General features: G+C 41.2%; 1 protein-coding gene across 1 annotated transcript in view; it reads right to left on the reverse strand.

Moving 5' to 3' along the window:
* Window positions 1–25,177, reverse strand: part of smg6 (SMG6 nonsense mediated mRNA decay factor) — a 340,627-nt gene that overhangs the window by 177,043 nt on the left and 138,407 nt on the right. The window contains 1 exon segment of the mRNA XM_048612318.1: window positions 8,531–8,687. Coding sequence (XP_048468275.1) covers window positions 8,531–8,687 — 157 coding nt within the window.

Here is a 25,177-nt window from a genome sequence, read left to right on the forward strand (position 1 = left end):
GTAAAGGTCGAGGTTGGAAGGTGTTGACAGAGAAATTTTGGAAAAACTTGGCTAGGGGAGCGATAAGTTCTGGAGCACAAGTCTTCAGTACTATTGCCAGAATGCTGTCAGGGGCCATAGCCTTTGCAGTATCCAGTCCTCAAACTGTTTCTTGATATCACATGGAGTGAATTGATTTGGCTGAACACTGGTGTCTGTGATGCTGGGGATCTCCGGAAGAGACTAAGATGGATCATCCACTTGGCACTTCTGGCTGAAGACTGCTACGAATGTTTCAGCCTTATCTTATTCACTGATGTGCTGGGCTCTTCCACCATTGAGAAAGCAGATTACAAGTGAGAAAAATGCAGAGAAAAGAAAGAAGACAAGCAAGGGAGATACATGCATAGAGCAAGCACAGGCAGGGTACAAGAATGAATGGGATTCAGACAGAACAGCAGCTGGATTATCAGAGATTAAAAACACAAAATTATTAAAGCCAATGCCATAATTTGTAATGTGGATGCAGAAGACACATTATTGTGCAATTTTAAGAATAACAACACTTTGTCTTGAAAACTGCCAACCCTCAAACTATAAACAATGTCAGAATTTAAACCTTAAATACTCTTCTTGTGGTCCACTTCAGTGGCTTCCACAGAAAATTAGAGACGTTTGCCTTCCACAAGCAGGATCTGAAACTCAGTGCAGGTTATGCTTTTATTATCCAAGTGGGCTGATAACAGGTTCCTGAGCAAACGTTCAACACCTTACAGCACATAGACTTGGGCTTGTTCTGCACTCAACTCAGATCCAAACAGGAGGTTGTAATGTCTGCAGAACAAGAGTGAACAGCCACACATCTGAAGGCATGGCATTTTAAAATATAAGACATATACCTATAGGGTAATTCAATGAAACATAAATTTGTCTTTCATATAAACGAGACAGAATTGTTGAAAGTTATAGCACACAAATAGGCCACTTGATCAATCAAGGCTGTGCTAGTAATTACAACCATCACTATTTAATCATAATCCCTGTTCCCTTCTGGCAGCGATCCATTCTTGGTAACTAGTTGAAACTTGGATTGGGCTGCCCTGATGACTGCTTGCACTTGCACAGTATGATCTGCCTGTAAAGCATGTAAGACAACTCTTTTCACCATACACATAAACAGTAATAAATTAAATCAAATCAAATCACTTTGTTGAGAACTTCACTTCTGGTAGTTGAGTGTTTTACATTTAGCCCTACTTCCATAATTTAATGAGCTCCCTCTTGTTTTCGCTTATAAGCTGTAGTTTTGGGCTGAGAATTCCCTTCTCCAAGCTCAACTCTTTGTCAGAGTTCTTTCTTTTTTGGAACTAAACTGAAGTGCTATAACTGAAATTCCAGGATAATTTTGCAACTTAAAAATAATCAAGTGATGCTTTTTTTTTGAGCTGTGTGATAATGTTACATTTTGAAGCAGTAAGAGAGAATTCAAGACCAAGTGGCACAGAATCTTTTGAGTTAATTCTGCCCGACAACAGTCGTCTGATTAGTTAAGCTGCAGAAAGTTAAAATGCCACAGGTGCCAGGGTCAGCATAGGAGGGAAAAACCTGACCGAAAACATCAATCACTCACCTTGTGAGGAAAAGACAGAAAACCCAGAAAGATTAAAATAAAGAATCCTAAAGCAAAGGAAGACCTAGGTCCACCTGACCAACCATGAATTAAAGAACAACCATCACCCTATAAATAAGAGTCATTTTTAATATTAGCAATAATGACGAAGAAAAGAACTTTGCACCTTGTGATCTGGACTTATGACCTTGTTTTTTGATTTTGTTTACCCTGTGTGTATTCTTTTTAAATTCAGTATCTGTGTTAAATAATTTATCTTCTGTCTGTCTTAATCATGAAAGAATGTGCACATGCATACTTGAAGGCAAGTACAGTCTAGGTTGTATAGTAGTGGACTGGAAATCCTTTCTTTTCTCTGAAATGAAAGAAAGAACTGCGGATGCTGAATATCTGAAACAAAAACAAAGTGCTGGAGTAATTCAGCAGGACTGGCAGCAACTATTTCAAGTCCAGTGACCCTCCTTCAGAAGTCCTGATAAAGAGTCATTGGACTCAAAACATTAATCTGTTTTCCCTCCACAGATGCTGCCAGACCTGCTGAGTTTCTCCAACACTTTCTGTTTCTCTGCTTTAAGTGTGTTACAATAAATAAATATTACTTTCTCGCAGAACCTGGTGTGAATCGCTTTGTCTTGAATAGCAGGCTGTCAGACAAATTGGGTCACTTCGATGGTCTAAGTGGGATTTATACATTTCCTGATGGTGTGGAATAGTAGTTATTTATCAATTAATTATCAGTGTACTTTTTCTGATTAAGTCGCAACATCACTTATAGGACAATCACACTGTCCGTCTACAAACCTGATATTTTAAATAGAGTTGGCTGAAGCAAATCCAGTTTTGCCCAGTTGGGTTCTACCTGCCATTCCCAACCAATTAGGAAAGCTGACAGATGGTTCACCCTCATCACGATATAACCAGGCTGAACCATGTGTAGGAGCAATCCAAGTTGACTTACTTCAGCAGCAATTGTTTTTAATTACTAAGCTGAACCTAAATTAGGTGTATTACTCTCACCTTGGAGTCAGGTTGCTGTTTCATGGTCCACAGCAGAGACTTACGCCCATTATCCAAATGGACATTTCAGGTGAGAGTGACAACCCTTGAAATCAAAGCAATATTTTATTAATTGTGACTTCAGGACCTCTAGTAAAGCTGACATCAATGGGAATCAAGGTGGGAAATCTCTCCAGTGACGTGAATCAAAAGCACAAAGAATGACGATTGGATGAAACAACCACAACATCTCAGTCCATGACATCATTTCTGGTGTTTCCTTGGCCCAACCACTGCTTCAGCTGCTTCAATGACATTTACTCCCATCTTAAGGTGAGAAGTAGGTATGTTTGTTCATCACTACACAGCTTGCATTCCTAATTTATAACCACACAGAATCTTGCAGTGAGTCAGTTACTCCCCAGCTCTCTAAAGCCTGCAAGAATGAGGGCAGCTCCAACCTATCCATTGCAGATGATACTAAGATTGGTGGAGTAGCAGACAGTGAAGGGGACTGTCAGAGAATGCAGCAGAATATAGATAGATTGGAGAGTTGGGCGGAGAAATGGCAGATGGAGTTCAATCCAGGCAAATGCGAGGTGATGCATTTTGGAAGATCCAATTCAAGAGTGAACTATACGGTAAATGGAAAAGCCCTGGGGAAAGTTGATGCACAGAGAGATCTGGGTGTTCAGGTCCATTGTACCCTGAAGGTGGCAACGCAGGTCGATAGAGTGGTCAAGAAGGCATATGGCATGCTTTCATTCATCGGTTGGGGATTGAGTACAAGAGTTGGCAGGTCATGTTACAGTTGTATAGGACTTTGGTTCAACCACAGTTCTGGTCGCCACATTACCAAAAGGATGTGGCTGCTTTGGAGACGGAGCAGAGGAGGTTCACCAGGATGTTGCCTGGTATGGAGGGCGCTAGCTATGAAGAGAGGTTGAGTAGATTAGGATTATTTACATTAGAAGGACGGAGGTTGAAGGGGGACCTGATTGAGGTCTACAAAATCATGAGAGGTATAGACAGGGTGGATAGCAAGAAGCTTTTTCCCCAGAGTGGGGGACTCAATTATTATGGGTCACAATTTCAAGGTGAGGGGGGAAAAGTTTAAGGGAGATATGCGTGGAAAGTTCTTTATGCAGAGGGTGGTGGGTGCCTGGAACGCGTTGCCAGCGGAGGTGGTAGAGGCGGGCACGATAGCGTCATTTAAGATGTATCTAGACAGATACATGAACAGGCAGGGAGCAGAGGGATACAGATCCTTGGAAAATAGGCGACAGGTTTAGATAGAGGATCTGGATCGGCGCAGGCTTGGAGGGCCGAAGGGCCTGTTCCTGTGCTGTAATTTTCTTTGTTCTTTGTTGATCAGCATCATTCTGGACAAGGTAGTACATTTGATTAGCACCTCATCCAAAATCTTGAACATCTCAAATTCCCTTTGAAGCCACTCATATCCCACCCTGGATACTTCATTGTCACAGGGTCAGAACCCTAGGACTCCCTTCATAACAGGGCTGTCGGCATATTTGCACATGTGACACAGTAGTTCAAGAACATAACCCTCAATCACTTTCTTGAGGGTAATTAGGGATGTGCCATAAATGTTGGTTTTCCAAGTGACATTCTCATTCCATGAATTAGAGGTAGTCTCAAAGGAAAAAAACACAAATTGCTGGAGAAACTCAGCAAATCTGGCAGTATCTGTGGAGGGAAAACAGACTCAATGTATCAAGTCGAATGACTCTTCTTCAGAACAGAATGAGAGGGAGTGCTGCACTGTCTGAGTTGCCATTTCTTTTTGAATGTAGGCTCTACATGCTCTGCTGGAAAAAGATCGCCCTCTACTTCTTCTTGAACTACGTCAAAGAGCAGTAGCATGTACCTGATGTCCTGGACAAACTTTAATCCCTAGTCAAAACATAAAGCAACAACTACTTGGTATTTCAACTTGTTGCTCTGTGTGTAACTGTGTTGTCTGCAAGTTGACTGTTCTGCTTCCCTCTGTTACAATACGGAGTAGACTTCAAACCAGCATGGGTTGTTTTAGAATGCCCTAAGGCCACCAAAGGTTTAAAGATAAATACAAACTCTTTCTTCCTAAACTGTCACTCCCTTAATCTCTGTTAATAACCTTTTCTGCCATATAGCCCACGCTATGAGAAACCCAAAGCCAGTATTGTAAGGACAACTCATCCCTAACAACATCAAACTTACTTCACAACATTCTTTTTAAAATAAAATTTTTTTTGAAAGAAAAAATTCCAAAAAACTTCAGTTTCTGAAAGGAGTTATTTTTATTATTTTAAACTATGATGTAATGGGAACCAGAAATGCATTTGGCTGCCAGCTGCTTTAAGAAAAGTGTTTACAGGGTTAAAAGCACAAACACAGAACTTTACATGACCCCAAAGTAAAAAGAAAAAAAAAAGGGAAAAAAAAAAGAAATGATGTATTGCACTGGTCTTAGATAGTTTATCCAAAGCTGGCTGGGCAGACAACAGACGGATGTGATATGGCTCTAGTCTAATATTCCAGCCTCTCTACTTGCTTGCCCATGAGACGCTCCAGGCTTCGCTCGCCTCCTCCCTGTGCCCCTCTGTTGACTCTAGATCCTTACGAGCCAAAGCCATTACACGAGTTAAGTCACACACAATCCATAGGCGGCTGCCAAAAAACACCATTCTATAGCTGCAAGGCAAAGGGAAAATAAGGGGGGGGACTTGACACTGACATACAGCAGTCATGTGACACTGCTGTAGCCACACAGCTCTCGGTGTGACCCAGATCCTGTAATAGTCCAGCAATCTCAAGAGTACCACAATGATTCCCATTATGTAACCCCAGTCATGGGCAGGCTGCCAACTACAAAACAAAGAAGACTTTCTAGCTTGGCCCGTTTTCTATTTTCCTATCCCAGCTCCAGGCCAAAACAGTGTCATACAGCTGTGCAGGAGTGAACGAAGGGCTGAGACTCACAGCCGCTGCAGCTTCAAACTCAGCCCAGTCATCAGGGCAAACTTCAAAACTTACATCATGAACAGCATTGTGCTCAACTGCTTTATCAACACTTAGTTTACCAGAACTATACCATCGATCCTTCCTTGAAAGAAAATCAGAAGTGTTTATTAATAAAGTTCAAGAGAATTTGGGTGCACACATGGTCTGTGTCTGCACATTGTGCCCACATAGCTGTGTGCAACCGAGATCAATAAAAGCTGCACAATCTCACCTCTAAGAGTGAAATCTGGCAGAGTGTAAAAATTAACAGGAACAAAAAGGCAGGTTTGAATTTCAGTGAATGATTACATTTGAAATAATCTCCTGAATGATTTATCACCTGCTCCCTCCCAGTGGTTTCCCGCAGTGCAGGTGTAACAGCTACACAGAGAAATAAAACCCAGCATGAGACCATTGGATTAATGACAGTGGATAACCTATTAAGACATCAGCTGGTCAGCTATGGGCCCAGTGAGTTCATAAACACCTTCACAAATAGGAACAATAGAAATCTGGGCAACACTTCGGCAAAGTCTGTGGGGAATATTTCTTGAAATCTCACATCAATTTGTGTGCCATTTATCTGCATTTCTTGGCTGTACATCAGTGCTATCTCGATGGAGCGAGTGCAACAGATAAAACCCACACTGAGTTCCAAGAAAATTTTAAATTTAGTGAATGTTCCACATAAAAATGCGCACTGCCAACAACCAAAGATACCTTTCTAAATTTACTAATCATTCACTTTTTTGCCTTTTGTCTATTTGCAGATTTAGTTCAAATACATTTAATCACATGGACAGCAAAGATATAACCAAGGAAACAGGTTGGGAGGAGTTAGACAATACAAGGGAACTGAATTATCAAAAGACATTGTCAATAGCATCTCATAAATACACAGGAAAACACAGCCAAGTGCATTCTTTAAAAAAGATGAAGAAATTGCAGCACTGAGTTCATCAAAGCTGGCAGGTTTTAAGGAAACCTTTGAAGGTGAGTCGTGATATTTGGGATGTGGAAGCAAGATTGAAAAGCTTTGAATGTGACCTGGGACTTGGAGAAGGAGACAATTATTGAGAGGCTAGCGGTGGTGGTCGTTTTAAAGTGAACAACCCACTTTGCCTATAGCTTCTCAATCCTTCAGACAAAGAAAAACATGGAAAGAATTTGGGTAACACTGATTTTCTTTGAACAAGACCCGACTTTTCTTTATTGACTTGTGGGTTATGGACATTGCTGGCTGGCCAGCATTCAATGCCTGTCCCTAGTTGCCCTTGAGAAGGTGGGGTTGAGCTGCCTTCTTGAACTGCTGCAGTCTGTCCCATAATACCAGTGAGTTTAGGATCAGTGAGTTTATCCAGTAATTAGCTCAGCTGCACTGACCAGGGGTAATAATCTGCACTGGTAGGTATAGCAATAGTGGGGGAAAGGTACAATTGAACAGCACACACATCTCAGGCGGCATGGGGGGGGTAATTAGTGAGTGCTTTTCTCTCGACCAATAAACACTGAGGAGTGAATTGCTGGATCTGCACTTGCGAATGGTACATAAAGAGCATGGTACCATAAGGACTCAGCTGTGATGCTTTCTAGGCTGAACAGCATGCTAATGCTCATTCTCTAGTTCATACATGAAGATGGCCTGATGGGACAGGGAACTGAGAGAACATTCATTGGCCCCAAGGGAAGAAACAGCAAGTAAAGTTGTGAAATATGACCATGCAGATGCTAATTATAGCAAATTATCTAATGATCAGTGTGGAATGGACTCTCAGTATTCAGAAAATGCCCTGCCCCTACCTACCTATGGATTGGGCAAATGGACATTGCATGACCATCATTCCCTGTCTCTCCATTCACACAAGAACAAAGACCATGTCAACAAAAAACAGCTTTCCACACCAATACCCAATAGGTAATAAAAGCAATGCCAGAGTTAACACACTAACTACAATAAGGCCTTGAATTTAATTACACCTTTGACATTGCCAAATACCACAAACTGCTTCACGGGAACATCATCAAATAAAATATGACACCAAGCCACATGAGGTGCTATTAAGGCAGACGGCCAATGATTGGTCAAAGATTTTAAGAGATTACATTTTAAGGAGCATCTCAAAGGAGAAGAGAGAGAGAGGTGTAGAGAAAGGTGTGGAGAGGGTTAGAGAGGGAATTCCAGGGCTTGGAGCCTTGGGAACTGAAGGCCTAGCTGCAAATGAACAGGCGATTAAAATCAAGAAAACGTAAGAGGGCAGAATTGGAGAAGCACAGTTATCTTGGAGGATTGTGGACTGGTTAGATTTCAGGGACAAGGCCATGGAGGTGTTTGATAACAATCACGTGAATTTCAAAACTGAAGCATTGTTGGACAAGGAACCAATGTAGTTCAGTGAGCACAGGGGTGACGGGGACAGGAGTGGGTGAGAGTTTGGTTCAGCAGAATTTTGAATAACCTCTCATTTTTATAGGGTGGAAGAAGGGAAACCAGCCAGGAAACAATTGGTTTAGTCAAATGGAGAGATAACGAAGTTAATAACCAAGGTGTGCAGCATCAGAGTGAACGAGGCGTTGTCTGTGGAGGTGGAAATGGGTGGGCATAGTTTTTTAGCATTCAGCCATTCTGTGAAAAGGGATAGATTTTGAGCACCAACTGACCAGAATTACAGGTGGTTACATCCAAACTAACAAAGATCAGTACCTGCAAAGTGAAAAATAAGGAGTTGCAAATTTTGCAGAAAACTGAGGAACTTAAGTGCAATTCAACAATTGATTTGCTTATTAATTCAAAAATTCCCTTCATGATCTCTACCCTGAAGCTAGGTGCCAAACCAAAAAAACAGTAGAGGGGAAAAGAATTAAGGAAGAGAAACAGAAATTTTTTTTTTTGTTGCAGTTTAAGCAGAGATTTAAATAACATACTCTTTTGGCAGGATGAGGGAGTTAGGTGGCGGGTTCCACTCATCTGGGTGGCCCAGCATCCAATCAGACCACACTTTCACACTGGGAAGCAGCTCCTTCAGGTCGAAACTGAAAGTGGACACTTTAATATCATCATCTTCCTCCTCACTTGAGCGGGCTGTAACACAAACACAAACGGTACATATAAGATGGGCTGGAAGCAGCAGTCATTTGCAGTCAGTCTTTGTCATAACACACAAGACTATTTGATATAAGCTCTCCATAAAGAAGCTTTGAAGCAATGCCTTGCATCAGACTACCTAGTTCTAAGAATTTATACAGTTATTTATATCAGTTTAAACAAATGGAACAGTATTAGAAGCAGCGAACAAGACATTATGACCTTATCCCACCAATAGAAATTATTGGTCTGTAACTTTGCCTGTCCCAGAAATGAGGTATGAAGTGAAGTGCCATGAGGATGCGTGAACCAGACAATATCTTCTTGCATCAAGAGGCGAGCAGCATTTGATGGGTGCAAACTACATCCTAAGTTCACCAGGAGTGACAAAGTGGACCAAGGGACGACAATATGTTGGGAGAGGGAGGAAATCAGATGGACCAATGTTGGGGCCACTTTGGACTACTCAGATCACATAGCAGTTGCTGCACCCCTCCTTGCATTGTTGGTTGGGTCAGTATTGCTTTCATGTATCCACTCGGGACATACGTCATGGAAAGAACTTCATGCACATAAGGTGCACTCATTTTCTACCTGAATGGAAAAACCTGTTCCACTTTTTACTCAATTGACATCTTGCTAGGGTAAAGCACCTTTCAACTGGGTGAACCTTAGGTACAACCCAGCCATGGACACCCAATAAGCTACACAACCACACTATTTACCACAAGTTCCCTGTATCGTCATCCCATGTTTATACGTCAATCTTAGCAGCAATGATTGAAAGATGGTGACCAGGAGTAGGTGATGGTGTTAAGATCAATGGTATTCACTCCATGGCTATTACAGCAACCATCAGAAACCCATCCTAGTCTGTCGATCAGAAGGCAACAGCCAGATCTGGGACTGGATTTGCTTGATACTAACTGCCCACAGCACCTTTTTCTACTAATTATTCTTCATTTGAATCATCAGACAGAGAACCTGAGCAAATCATCAAGGGCATAAAATACAAGCCCAATCCTGTAATTCGAGTCACTATTTTCTCTGCTGACCCCAGGGATGCAGAGGAAAATTGCAACACCCCAGTTCAGATAAGCTAGAAACCAGCTTTCGGATCTCCTTGTTGTGCAGGGTTCAGCAGTAAAACATTTAAACCCTATAAGTCACAGGGAGATCTAATCACTGTGATGAACCAAAATGATAGCATGGTTAGGATTCTGATGTTTGAACATTGCCTAGTAATTCTCGTAACTCTCAGCTAAATACTGCAACCAGTAAATCAAATCCTAGATTGATGCATGCAGAACGGGAGCAGTAATGTTACAGGTGCTGTTACTTAACCACTGGAATAACAGTTGAGAGAAAATAAATACTTGAATTTATACAGTTCTTTATGTCAAGATTGGAAAATCTCAAAGCCAATTTGATTTTGGAGCTGACTGACACATACAGATAAATAGCACTGAGAGGTTACACTACTGGACAAGTAATGGAGAGGTGCGTACCAGTAATAAAGAGAACATTAAGTTAAACTCCAGCATGCAGTTCGAGCATTTAAATACAGTCCTAAAAAACATCTGGTAAGATCTTGAAGTTGATTTCAGTAAAAATGACACCCAGGCTGTCAGACTGTTAGGAAAATCCAGTGGCACACGAACATCCAACATAGATGACTCTCAACGACGGGAGGTGAGGCGACTATCGCTGGACTGTTATTCTAGAGACCCAGGTAATGTTTTGAGGACCTGGGTTTGAATTGCGCCACGGTAGGTGGCATATTTTGAATCCAACAAAAAACTGGAATTAAGAGTCTAACGATGACTATAAATTCATTGCCGATTGTTGGAAAACCCATTTGGTTCACTAACCTTTCAGGAAGGAAACTGCCATTCTTACTCAGTCTGGCCTCCATGTGACTGTAAACCCACAGCAATGTGGTTGACTCTCAACTGTTCTCTGGGCAATTAGCGAAGGGCAATATACACTGGCACAGCCAGCGATACCCTCATCCCGTGAATGAGTTTTAAAAACTGCCCCTTGAAGTGGACTAATAAGCATCAGACAGCTCAAAGATGTATGTAGCCCACTACCAACTTCGTGGAACAACTAGGATGGGCAATACAGCAGATCCTTGGCATCGAAGAATTTTTTTTTTAAAAACTGGCAGTCCATATGTTCTACAACAGTGAGATGAATGACTGTTCAAACTGTTTTTTTTGCGATGCTGATTGAGGGCTATGCATTGGCACCCAGCAAATTCGAAGTTCATCAACTAGCCAGGTGAAGGTGAAATCTTAATAACCACGTCAGCAAAAGGATGTCAGCCTAACAACCCGTCAAAGGTTTACAGCTGCGACAAAGCAGCCCTCCCTCAGGAGTGCATTGGAATGTCAGATTAGTTTATGCTCTGCGGTCCAATTGTGGGACATGAATCACCTGACTCAGAGGTAAAGACCCCTCCAATTGAGCTAAACTCTACTTGGTGCAATAAAATTTGACTCATCTAAAGTTCACCTTTTTAAACATGGGAGGATCAGGCATTCTGAACTCCTACAACTATTAAATAATCTCCAAACAAGAAACAGATTGCAATAGGGTGGGGAAAGATCAAAACCTACAACAAAAACAATTAAAGACGATACAATCAACTTGTTTTAACACAAAAAACAAAAAATATTTTTCTTTTATTTGCATTTTTCATGGGATTAAAGATAAATGTTAGAAACTTTTATTTGTAGATCTAATACCTGGGACATCAACACTTTAACAGTTATCCACGTCGTGGGGAGTCCTCTTTAGAACTTGCAGAACACCTGTGGATCAATTTCTGTCGAGCAATGCTATCCAGCCCAAATATTTAATTATTCTTTTAGTAACGCAGTGAGATCTCAGTCATTTGGACGTGATGTGAGGAAAGATAAGAACAACACCAGAATGTGACGAGGCACAACTAGTAAAAAGTCAGCAGGAAAAGGATATTTAGGGCAATTAAATTGTCTTTAACCAATTTATTGCAATTCTTCTAAAAGGAAAAGATGCGGTGTGGATAACGTGAGCCTGTTGACTACCAGTACTTAGATTTCCAGAAGTCATTTGATAAGGTTCTGCAGAAAAAATTACTACTCAAATTAGGAGCTTGTGGTGTAGGGAACAACATACTAGCATGATAGAAGATTGACTGGCTGGCAATAAACAGAATATATACCTAAATATGTCTTTCTTCAGACTGGTAGGATGTGATCGGTGGGGCCCTGCAGGGATCTACACGGAACCCTCAATATTTTAAATTTTATATAACTGAGATAAGGGAATCAAAAGCACAATGGTTAAATCTGCAGGTGACACAAAGATAGGTAGGAAAGTATGTCATTATATAAAACAACATGGATGCAGACTGATACAAGACTGGTCATGTGAGTGGGCAAGAAGTCTGACAGAAGTATAATGTAGGAAAATATGAAGTTGTTCATTTTGACCAGAATTTTAAAACAAAAAAAAACTTGTATTTAATTGGAGAATGACTTCAGAATGCCGAGGTTTAGAGAAATCTAGATGTTCATGAGTCACAAAAAGTTAGTATGCAGGTACAGCAAGCAATTCCTAAAACTAAGGAATAAATAAATAATAAAACTACGGGCAGCACCGTGGCTCAGTGATTAGCAGTGCTGTCTCTCAGCGCCAGGGACCCGGATTCAAATCAACCCTCGGGCAACTATCTGTGTGGAGTTTGCACATTCTCGCGTCTGTGTGGATTTCCTCCAGCTGCTCTAGTTTCCTCCCACAGTTCAAAGATGTGCAACTTAGGTGGATTGGCCATGCTAAATTGCTCCATAGTATCCAGGGATGTGCAAGCTATGTGGATTAGGCATGGAAAATGCAGGGTTTTAGGGATAGGGTGGAGTGGTGGGTCTGGGTGGTATGTTCTTATGGAAGGTCAACGCAGATAGAGTGGGTCGAATGGCCTCTGTTGGCACTGTAGAGATTCAAAAATTCTATTCTATGAATGCTGACATAAAGTCATACAACATTGAAACAGACCTTTCAGTCCAACCAGTCCATGCCGAACATAATCCCAAACTAAACTAGTCTCATCTGTCTGCTTCTGGCTCAAATCCCTCCAAACGTTGCCTATTCATATATCCATCCAAATGTCTTTTAAACATTGTAATTGTACTCACATCCACCATTTACTTGAAAAGTTCATTCCACACGCAAACTACCCTCTGTGTAAAAAAAATTCTCATGTCATTTTTAAATCTCTCTCCCTAGACTTGAAATTCCCCATCTTAGGGAAAAGACAACTACCATTAACTCTATCTATACCTCTCATTATTTTATAAACTTCTTTCAAGTCACCTCTCAAACTCCTATGCTCCAGTGGAAAAAGTCCCAGCCTATCCAGCCTTTCCTTATAACTCAAAACTTCCATATCCGCTGCATCCTGGTAAATCTCTTCTGAATCCTCTCCAGCTTGATAATATCCTTCCTACAACTGGGTGACCAGAATAAGATATAGTACTCCAGAAGAGGGCTGACCAATGTCCTGTACAACCTCAACATAACGTCCCAACTCCTATACTCAAAGGACTGAGCAAAGAAGGCAAGCATGCAAAACGCCTTTTTAACCATCCTGTGTATATGTGACACAAAAACTTTAAAGAATTATGTACCTTTAATATCTTATTACCTTTATTACCCTTTATTACCCTTTATTATACGAGACGAATAAAGTGAGGAATTACTCAGACACACAGGGAATTGCTGAGATCATCTATAATATTGTGAGCAGTTTCGATCTCGAAGGATGTAAATACATTGCAGGCAGTTCAAAGGAGGTTTACGTGACTGATACTTGCAATGATTGGTTTGTCTTATGTGGAAAAATTGGAAGATCTGCTGGGCTTGTTTTCATTGGAGTTTAGAAGAGTGAGTGAAATTTGAGTGAAGTTTATATGGTCCTGAACGATCTTGAAAAGGTGGATAAGTGAAGGATGTTACCTTTATGGATGAGTCCAGATTTAGGGAAATTTCAAAATTAGAGATTTCGCTTTTAAGACAAGGAGGAGAGGAATTTTTTTCTCTCAAAGTTGCGCTGCTTTGGAACTCTCGCCCTCAGAAGTGGAGGCCACAGAATATTCTGAAGGTGGAGCTAGAAAGATTCTTGTTAGACATGAGGATCAAAGGTTTTGAGGATAGATGGGAACATGGAATTCAGAACACAAACAGATTAACCACGATCTTATTAAATGGTGGAGCAGGTTTGAAAGCCCGAATGGCCTAACTCTGATCCTAACTCATGTATATGTACCTCCGAGATTGGTGCACACATGTGGAGAACCAGTTCTGAAGAAGGGTCACTAGACCCAAAACGTTAACTCTGCTTTCTCACCACAGATACTGCCAGACCTGCTGAGTTTCACCAGTAATTTCTGTTTTTGGTTAGAGTCAAAGTCAGACAGCACAGAAAACAGACCCTTTGGCCCAATTCATCTGTGCCAACCAGGTTTCCAAAACCGAACCAGTCCCATTTGCCTGCATTTGGCCCATATCCCACTAAACCTTTCCTATCCATGTACCTGCCCAAATGTCTATTAAATATTGTAATGGTACCTGCCTCTACCACTTCTTCTCCAGCTCATTCCACATACATACCACCTTGTGTGTGAAAAAAGTTGCCCCTCAGGTCCCTTTCAAATCTTTCCCCTCTGACCTTAAACCTATACCCTCCAGTTTTGGACTCCTCTACCCTGGGGAAAAGACATTGACTGTTCACCCTATCTATGCCACTCATGATTTTATAAACCTCTATTAGGTCACCCCTCAGCATCCTACACTCCAGGGAAAAATGTTCCCAGCCTACCCAGCCTCTCCTTATAATGCAAACCCTGCAGTCTTGGTAATCTTTTTTACACCCCTTCCAGTTTACTAACATCCTTCCTATAGCAGGGTGACCAGAACTGTATGCAGTACTCCAAAAGTGGCCTTACCGATGTCAGCTGTAACATGACGTTTCGACTCCTGCACTCAATGCTCTGACCGATGAAGGCAAAAATGCCAAACACCTCCTTCGTCACTCTGTCTACCTGACACACCACTTTCAAAGAACTATGCACCTGCACCCTTAGGTCTCGCTGTTCCACAACGCTTCCCAGGGCCCTATCATTAACTGTGTAAGTTCTGCCCTGGTTTCTCATACCAAAATGGAACACCTCGAATTTATCTGTATGCAACGCCATCTGCCATTCCTTGCCCCACTGGTCCAGTTTATTAAGATCCTGTTGTACTCTTAGATAACCTTCATCACTGTCCACTGTACCATCTCTTTCATTCTCAAACTTACTAACCATGCCTGCTATATTCTTAACCAACTTGTGTATATAATAAACAACAGTGGACACAAAACCAATCCTTGCTGCATACTGCTGGTCATACGCCTCCAGTCTAAACAACAACCCTTTATCATCACTGCCCACCACCGCCCCTCCCCTCCCCCCCCCTCCCCGGCCACCACCCGCCATCCCCCCCGCCTCCACACCTCCGACTGTCAAGCCAATTTTGCATCCAATTGGCTAGCTCTCCCTGGATCCTATGCGATCTAAATTTTTTAACCAGTCTACCATGCGGAACCTTGAAGTCCTTGCTAAAGTCCACATAGACAATGTCTACCTTCATCCCTCTTCTTGGTCACCTCTTCAAAAAAACACATACAAGTTTGTGAAACACGATTTCCCATGGATAAAGCCATGCTGACTATCCCTAATCAGTCCTTGCTTTTTCAAATGCATGTAAATCCTGGCTCTCAGAATCTCATCCAACAACTCATCCACCACTGACATCAGGCTCACCAGTCTATAGTTCCCTGGCTTTTTCTTGCAGTCTTTAAATAATGGGGCAACATTAGTCACCCTCCAGTCTTCTGCTACTTCACCAGTGGCTGTTAATGATACTCCACTAGGGGTCTTGCAATTTCTTCCCTAGCTTCCTACAATGTCCTGGGGTACACTTAGTCATTGAGTCATACGGCACGGAAACAGACCCTTTGGTCCAACCAGTCCATGCCAACCTTCAGCACTCCATCTTCTGCAATGTGGACTCTTTTCAAGACATCACTATTTACACCTCCAAATCGCCAGCTTTCATTATCTTTCTCCATGGTAAATACTGGCAGGAAATATTCATTTAGGATCTCATCTATCTCCTGTGGTTCCACACATTTTGGTTTAGTTTCCCCATGGGGATAATATCATTTACCATGGATATACTGTAAGATAGAACAGTAGTTTCCTTCTTTCTGGTCTCCAAGTATCAACTGCTCTGAAGCTACCTACCAATACTCAGAATTGGCTTTAAAGTTATACAGTCATTCCCTGCTCTCTGCCACTTCAGCTCTCTGCTGTTCCACCTCAGTAGAATAGGGCAAAACTGAGGAGCTTTGTTATATCACTGAGCTGTGTCTTGTCAATTCATAAAGTGTGAACAAATCTCAGGTCCAGCAGTTTGTTTTCTCTGAGCAGCTGCTCTACCCTTCCTGAAAAGGTCAGATACTAAAACCTGAAGCTGAAGTTATTAAGCTAGCTCAAGGACTTGAGGAGAGAACTTGGTGACAAAGTGGGAAAAGTACACCTGAAAAATGGTTTTAGGTGCTTTTTTGGTGGAGGGGTGGGGGGGCACTGCGATTATGCTATCGGTTCAAACCTATGCCGGTCTTCGTGCTATGATACATGACCTACCAACCATGTTAACACAGAGTACAGCTCAGCAAACAGAAGGCTGGCCAACATGTGAACAAAACTTCAACTGCACAGTCAAATGATTGACAGCATTTCAAAAAGAATTTTCATGAGTGAACTTTGTGTAGAGAGCTTCTAACAGAGCTGTTCAATCAGAACAATTTCATTCATACCCTCTGCACAACTTTCCTTAACATCTTTAACACAAGGGCAGCATCCATGTCAGATATGAACCGTATGTGTACAGCAATATCCCAGTAAAAGCATGATCAGGAAATCTTTTTTAACTGAAGTCTCTAAGCTTTGAAACCTGCAACCTGATCACAGCAACACTTTCAGTCCCATTTTTATGCCTGAATCACCTAACTTAAAGAAAACACAGTGAAATAGAGCTGTTGCTGTGCAAACAAATCCATAATATCATGAATTTGAGCTCTAAAGCATTTCAGCTCTATCTCACCAATGCTGAAAATAACAGCAAACAACGGAAGTTACCAAGGATACAGCATCACTTCCTGTGCATCAGCGCATGGGCCCCTAGAGACTGATTTAGCTCTGATGCCGAATATTCATTGCACTTTTCTATGAAATCTAATTGTAATGTTTTAAACAGTTTGCTGAAATTCCTAGGTCAAGGACATGGCAAGTTTTAAAAAAAAAAAATGCTAATGGAAGTTTAATTGAACTTTCCAGGCTCACTTCAGCTTATTGTTTCTCATCACATCTCATGCACTCACTGCCACATGGCTGGGCTACTCAGCCACAAGAAGCACCATAGCCAAGTTCAGTCCTGCCTTCACATTACATCTAATATTTTCCAGCAACTGGCTACTGATTGGGAGCAGAAACCATGGGCAATTCTCTCATCAGTCCAGAGACAGAAGCCAATATTGGATGAAACTCCTCAGGAGTAATGGAGCTTAGCACAGCTTTCTGGTATATATGAATCAGTAAAATACAACACATTTACTCACCAAGCCAAAAGCGAGCTAGTTTTCTTGAGGAATAAAGTTGTTGGGGAGAACATTTTTCAAGTAAATAACGTACAAATTACCTGATGCTACTCAATGGGACACAAGTACAGAAACCACGATGTTAACACCTGATTTAAAAAACATCAAGTGAATGACCATTTCAAGCAAGTATGCAGCTCTCGGCAAGGGGAAAAGCAGTGTTTATGGAGTGACATAGGTACACGGGAGGCCATTAGCCCCATGAGCCTCTTTCACTGTGTGAGTTGTGATGTCCTTATACTCACCTTTACCCCATCCCGAAATATGCATGATTTACAAAACTCTGACAACCTTCTGTGTAAAACAAAATAGCTGCATCAAACCTTTGTCTTTGTTCTTGGATGTTCTTATACGATCAATTACAAATTCACTGCCCAATGGGAATAGTTTAGCTCTGACTTAACTCATCAAATCCTTCATTTCACACACATGGAGACAGATTTGACATTTGAATGAACTGGAACATATCTGAACTCCTTCAGGATTCTGGCCTTTGTTGAGTTCTCCTGTTGGTGTCATCACATAGTTTCCCTTCAAAAGAACATTTCTAATTCCAGCACTTGAACAATAACTTCCAGCCTCATAAATGACTACAACCTTTCCTAAAGCTACCATCTCCTATAGACCAGGCCAAGGAACACATTCCATGATTGCCCAGTTTCCCAGCTGAATCTTCTCTACAAATAGGGATACATGACCCATCCAAATGGTACATATACTGTACAACTGTCCTCAGGGTGAATAGCACAGCATCATGGACAGTCAGTTCAACCCGTTGCACCATTTCTTGTCTTGAATTTTACACTGTCAATCACATAAATTCTGTAGCTACAAGAGAAGATCAGGGACTAAGAATTGCGAGACGTAACTCATGACTCACTAAACCTTGTCCACTTTCTACAAAATACAAGACTGCAGTATGATGGAACACTGTCCACTTGTCTGGATGACTATTGCTTTAACACTCTAGAAGCTCAGCACCAGGACACATCAACCCACTGGATTGGCACCTCAACCATCACCTTAAACATAAATTCCCAATATATCATTGCTGCAGTATGTACCATCTAAAAGACAGCGCAGCAATTCACTAAGGTTTGATAGCACTTTCCAAACCATAACCTCTACTACTGAGGGGGACAGAGGCAGCAGGAACAGCACCACCTGCAAGTGGCACACACACAGCAACAACTTTATTTATATAGCACATATCATTTCCCAAGGCATTTCACAGCAATGCTATAAAACAAAATTTGACACTGAGCCATACAAAGCAACAATTCAGCAACAAAATCAGTCTTTAAGGAGCACAGTAGAAGTGGAAATCAAATAGAAAAGACAGATAAGTTTGCAGAGAGGACTCCAGCACCTAGGCAGTTGAAAGCACATTATTCTGACATAGAAGTATAATGTTGTTTCTTCATTTTCACTGGGTCAATATCCTGGAACTTCTGCCTTAACACTGTGGTATCACCACCTTGAGGGCAATTAGGGATGGGTAATACCAACAACCCATAGCTTGTTAAAAATCTCTGATTTTCTACGTAACAGATTTAAGTTTTGATAGCTGAGTTAGAGGTTCCTGGGTGTCAACATTGAGTTCATTTTGCAAAGAGGAGTCACAAGAGTTGTACTGTAGTCTTCAGGTTTACCACAGATCGACTAAAACCACCAAGAAAATTTCTAACACCTTTCCTTCATCTCACAGCTCTGCACTGGTACTTTCGTTTCGATTTCCTTCTGTTGACAATAATTTTTTTCTACTATTTTGCAAGGAATGGATATTGTACAATTAAAGGTACTGTTTTACAGAGACAAATGCAGTTCCCTAAATGCTGGAGAAGTTCAAGTGCAGATTTTTTTTAACCTATAAATGCTGGATTCATACTACTGGCAGCTAAATCTCAGACCACTTTTACATTGAATCCTAAGTGAAAAGTATTTATAAAAACGGATTCCAGTATGACCTTCCCAGAATCCACATTATTATTTCACACAGTGCAGTACAGTGTAATCTATAGGAAAAAAAACAAAAACAAAATAGAAAGCACAGGGTTATCGGATACATGGAGAAACACTGCCTTCACATTCCCATTGTTTTTCAATCGGAGGATGACTGACCCACGACCCTAGGCTAAGACAGAATGGAAACACAAAAGTTTGTGAGAAAACAAAATACGTCAATCACCTTTCTCTGCAATTCATTAACTGTTTGAGGCCTGCAATACTGTTCTACATCTGTTAAGATGTAGAAGAAAAAAGACAGAAGCAATTGTTATTTTTAAAAATTTAGCTCTTGATTTTTCTCCAATACCATTTCAGAGAGTGCATGACAAGTCTGTTCAAAGGCCCATTCATTCATGATCCAAAATTATAAATGTCAGGGTTAGTAATAAACAGAGCAGGTCACATATCACTAAAAAGTAGTCCAGACAAAATCAGAGAGAACAAACTAAAATCTTCCATTGGAAGATGGGTCTCGACCCGAAACGTCAGCCTTCCTGCTTCTCTGATGCTCCTTGGCCTGCTGTGTTCATCCAGCTCTGCACCTTGTTATCTCATCTTCCATTGGAGTTGGGCTGACACCTGTTCAGAAGTGGGGGAGGGTTATAAAGTTTCCAGTAGCACTACATGAGGGCAAAGGGAGGAAGAAGTTTAGCATTCCCATAGGAAGAGAGATTCTGGATAGACCAGATAGATTTGATGAGCTGAACAGGTCTTTCCTGCTTTATGGATTCTCATGCCTTTTGAATAAACTAATACACTGCACATGACGATTCACTATATTCTGATAATTTAGCAAAGCAATAAAAACGAGGCCGCTCGCATAAAAGAAGAACCTGTAGTTTCAAAGCGTGTAGTTTTTGAGGCAGATTCTAACTCTAAAAGGAAATTGAACTTTCCAGTTTCTAAGCAAATTAAAACTGAAATTGGAAACCAAAACCTCTGGGGAGACTGAAAATATATTAAATGGACATAGCCTTCTAAGCTCAAATGATGAGTAGGCTGAAGACGATTCAGGCTAGATCCAGAAACTGACAACACGCAAACTTACAGTTGCTGTAATTGTTTCTGTTATAATGTTGGTTGATCTACACTCAGGCTGTCGTAAGTGAAATTAACCGAGGTTTCGTCGACATATGCTATTTTTGGTGAAGGCCATGCTCTTGGACCTTGGAAGTTGATTGTGCCCTGGTCAGCTAGAAATCAGATATTGCTCTCATCCCATGAATGAAAAGAACATGTCTTTATCCATTGTACAATGGTCCTTACTTAGTGTGTCCTAGTTTTAACAAATCCATGCCGATACAAAGCAGTTTAACATGCCTCAACTCAAATCCACTTTGAACCTATACTTGTGCTGTCTGTGACAATGCTGTGAACAGGTAAACTCTACTACACAACTGGGTTATACTCACTTTCATCAAAATAATGGCCTAAATACAAAGTTATGCATGAGCTGTATTACCATGCAAGTTATGTGCAATCTGTGTTAAATGACTTACTGCCTAAACCTCCACTTCTCTGGAAGCAAAATAGTCAGTGCTGCAGATTTGACACCAAATTAACTCATTGTCAAAAGCCTTTTGACTGCAGATGAATAATATTGACACAGAAATCACCTGTATTTTCTGCATCAGCTGTACCCAGCTTCCAGAATGCACCAGCCCAACAACATTAAAACCAAAGCTTCCAGACCCACCACTACCTCTATGTGGATTTTCCAGCTAACCTGAACCACTCCTGGACATGTATCTAAACGAATTGCCAAGCATAATATTTATGTGAACCTGTAAACCTGTTTTGTTATTGTCCCCATGTAAATAGCAATGATCCCACAACCAGTGGATCAGATAAGATCAATGCTCTGTAGTCCTGCCACATTCTATGAAAGAATAGAAGGAAAAAAGGAACTGCAATTACTGTCCGTGGCTTGTGTTTTGGGGAATATAAATGCAGATTTATTGATCCATTTATCCTACATGCACTTCCTACAGAGTGTCTAAAGGTCATGACCTCAGTTGTCCTTCCCTCTCTCATCTTCAACCTCATACATGGATTGTCACCTTGAGTTGTTTCTCACCTTCTCGACTTCTTCAGTTCACCCTGTCTCAGTAGTGAGTGAAACAATGTCAGTACTGAGCTACTGGTGACCCAGTCTCTTAAAGTCTTCCATTTCAGCTCATCTTTCGAATGCCCTTCCGAGTCTGCTCGAGGAAAACTTTAACCCAACACACACATCACAAATCTCCAAAACACTATCTATGCATTCCCTACTTCCATAGATATTTTCTAATCAACCAGTCCACCAACAGTATTACACACCTCTTGAGCAGGAGGGCTTGAACTCCTGACCCAGAGGTAGGGACACTCCAACTGCACCATAAGAGCCTTCACCCAATTGTCCCCTAATTAACATATAACCATCCCTTGATTCTTTGTTCCATTTGGCCTCAGGATCCTGCCAGGTCCTACCAGATAATAACACAAACTACGGAGGCAGCATCTGAGGATGAGTAGGAGAGCTTCTACTAAGGGTCTGACCAACATTTATTGGGCAGACCAGAAGGAGAAAATCAAACAAACCGATCATATATCTCAATACTGTTTATGGGAACTTAGTAATTTGCCTGCAGAATTGTACAAAGCAACAGTCTTCTAATTCCCTGAGAAGAAAATATGAAATAGTCGTTCAATAAGATTATGGTTGGTACGATTATGGTCTCAAATTCACCTCTAGGTCAGTCTCCCATACATCTCTGGTCAATTCCAAAGACTAAAAAACCATGAGAAGAAATTCGCACATATTCCAATCTTATATGGGAGTGCCCTTATGTTGGAACTGTGCACCTAGTTCTAGATTCTCCGAGCATCCTATATGTTCCATAGGCTAGGAACATAGAAAAGAACAGCAAGAGAAGGCCAATTGGTCCATTGAGCCTACTTCACCATTATGGTCATATTTTAACTCTGTTTTCACACTCAAACCCCCAGACCTCTTGAAGTCTTTTGTATTGAGAAATGTTATTTCTTAAATATATTCAATGGCTGCATTTTGGTATTAAAAAAACAAGGGTAGGGCTTGTACAATTAATGGTAGGGCCTTGGGTAGTGTTGTAGAACAGAGGGACTTGGGTGCAGGTACATAATCATTTAAGTTTTGCATCACATATAGACAAGATGGTTAAAAAGGTATTTGGCATGCTTGCCTTTATTGTTCAGTCCTTTGAGTACAGAAGTTGGGATGTTACGTTGAGGTTGTACAGGACATTGGTGAGGCCTCTTCTGCAACACTGTGTCCAGTTCTGATCGGTCAGTTACAGGAAGGATATTATCAAGCTGGAGAGGGTTCAGAAAAATTATACCATTTTGCTGCCGGGTAGGAAAGGCTTGAGTTATAAGTTTCAGCTGGATAGGCTGGGATTTTTTCCACTGGAGTGTAGGAGGTTGAAAGGTGACTTGAAAGAAGTTTATAAAATAATGAGAGGTATAGATAGAGTTGATGGTAGTTGTCTTTTCCCTAAGATGGGAAATTTCAAGACTAGGGAGCACATTTTTAAGGTGAGAGGAGAGAGATTTAAAATTGACATAACAGACAAATGGTTTACAGAGGGTAGTTCTCCTGTGGAATGAGCTTCCTGAGGAAGTGGTGAATGCAGGTACAATTACAATGTTTAAAAGACATTTGGATGAGTACATGAATGGGAAAGGTTTGGAGGGATATGCACCAGGAGCAGACAGGTGGGATAGTTTAGCTTGGGATTATGTTCGGCATGGCCTGGTTGGACCAAAGGGTCTGTTTCCGTGCTGTATAACCCTATGGCTATGACTTTATAATTCCACAGGTCTGCCATCCTCGATGAAGAAATCTCTCCTCATCTGAGTCCACAATGGTATCCCTTGCATCCTGAGACCCTGGCCTCTTGTTTTAGACCCCCTCAACTTCATCCCTGCATCCAGTTTGTTCAGCCCTGTCAGAACTTTGTTTCAATGAGATTCCCCTTCATTCTTCTAAACTTAACGAATACGCATCAAACCTGTTCAACCTTTCTTTATGAGGCAATGCCTTCAAAATAGGAATCAGCTAGTGAACCTACTCTGAGACATCTCCAATGCAAGTAAGCCCTTTTTTAAATACAGAGACCAAAACTGCACCCATGAGGTGTAATCTTACCAATGCCCTATACAGTTGCCCCAAGTCTTTTGTTCTCCCTCCCTTTTGCAATAAAGGCCCACACTGCATTCACGTTCCCAACTGCTTGCTGTACCAGCATGCTTACTTTTTGAGATTCATGTACAAGGACACCTAAGTTAGTTCTGTCGTCTTTCCCTACTTAAATAATATTCTGTTTTTCCAATCTTCCTGCCAAAATGAACAACCTCACATTTTCCTACATTATACTCCAGCTGCAAATCTGTACCCACTCACTTAACCTATCTATATCCCTTTGCAGACTCTTGGCATCCTCCTCACAATTCGCTTTCTCAATTAGCATATCAGAAAATTTGGCTTCAGTCAGTCAGTCTTTTCATCCAAGTAATTAATATAGATTGTAAATGGTTGTGGCTCCAGCACTGATACCTGCAGCATTCCACTTGTTTAGTTTGCCAACCTGAAAATAACGTATTTACCCAGACTCTGTTTCCTGTTGGTTAGCTAATCCTCTGTCCATGCTAATATATCACCCCAAGGAGATCTTATTTTGTGCAGCAACCTTTTATGTGGCACCTTGTTGAATGCCTTTTGGAAATCCAAATGCACTGCATCTTCTAGTTCCCCTTTATCCAACCTATTTGTTAGAATTATTTGAGAATGTATCAAATGCTTCAAACACTATTTTCCTTTCCCAGATCACTTTGACTTGGCCTGATTGAAATACATTTTTCTAAATGCCCTATTATCTCTTTAATAATGAATTTTAGCATTTTCCCAATGACAGATATTAGGATAACTGGCCTATAGTTTCCTGCTTTCAGTCTCCCTCCTTCCTTGAACATAGAATTATTTTATTTGTATCACCCATCAGTTTCCTGTTTCCTCCACTTCATGAGGTTAACCATCAAGAGGAAATGAGGAGAATTACTCAAACCAGAGGAAGTCCAGAATTCAAGCTAAGTGATGGCCAAAGAAGGTATAAGCTGCAGATTTGCACCAACTGTCAATGGAGTGGAGATAACTAAAACCAACACAGTGAGGATATTCATTACTACCCTGGGCTGGGCTTCAACCTGGAAGGACTGCATGCTTACCAGCAATATCCTGCATACTTCCTTCAATAGGCAATGGGATGTGCAGCATACTGTTGAGACCTGTACCTTAAAAATCACATTGTGTGTTTTTAAGTTACTGCAGTATGTTCCAGAGACCTATTCTAGTCGTTTTCACGTCATGTTATGGCAATGTCCTGAATCTGAGAAGCAGGTTGATTGCCATGCAATGCTGTATCATCAATTGCCAGCAGCATTTGGTACAAGTCAAAAATGTAAACAAATTGTAATCTACGCGATATTTCCTTTACTCCATTTAGATATCCCAAGGAAAAAAAAACGAAATGGGTACAAGATCACAGAGCTATTGCTGACAAATCAAGCTCTGCACAGTTCAGACAATGACAGAGATAACAAAGTGTGGAGCTGGAGGAGCACAGCAGGCCAGGCAGCATCAGAGGAGCAGGAAAGTTGACGTATCGGGTCGGGATCCTTCTTCAGAAATGGGGGAGGGGGAAGGGAGCTGGGAAAT

The sequence above is a fragment of the Rhincodon typus genome, chromosome 26 (assembly GCF_021869965.1).
Source record: "Rhincodon typus isolate 14 chromosome 26, sRhiTyp1.1, whole genome shotgun sequence".
Lineage (NCBI taxonomy): Eukaryota > Metazoa > Chordata > Chondrichthyes > Orectolobiformes > Rhincodontidae > Rhincodon > Rhincodon typus.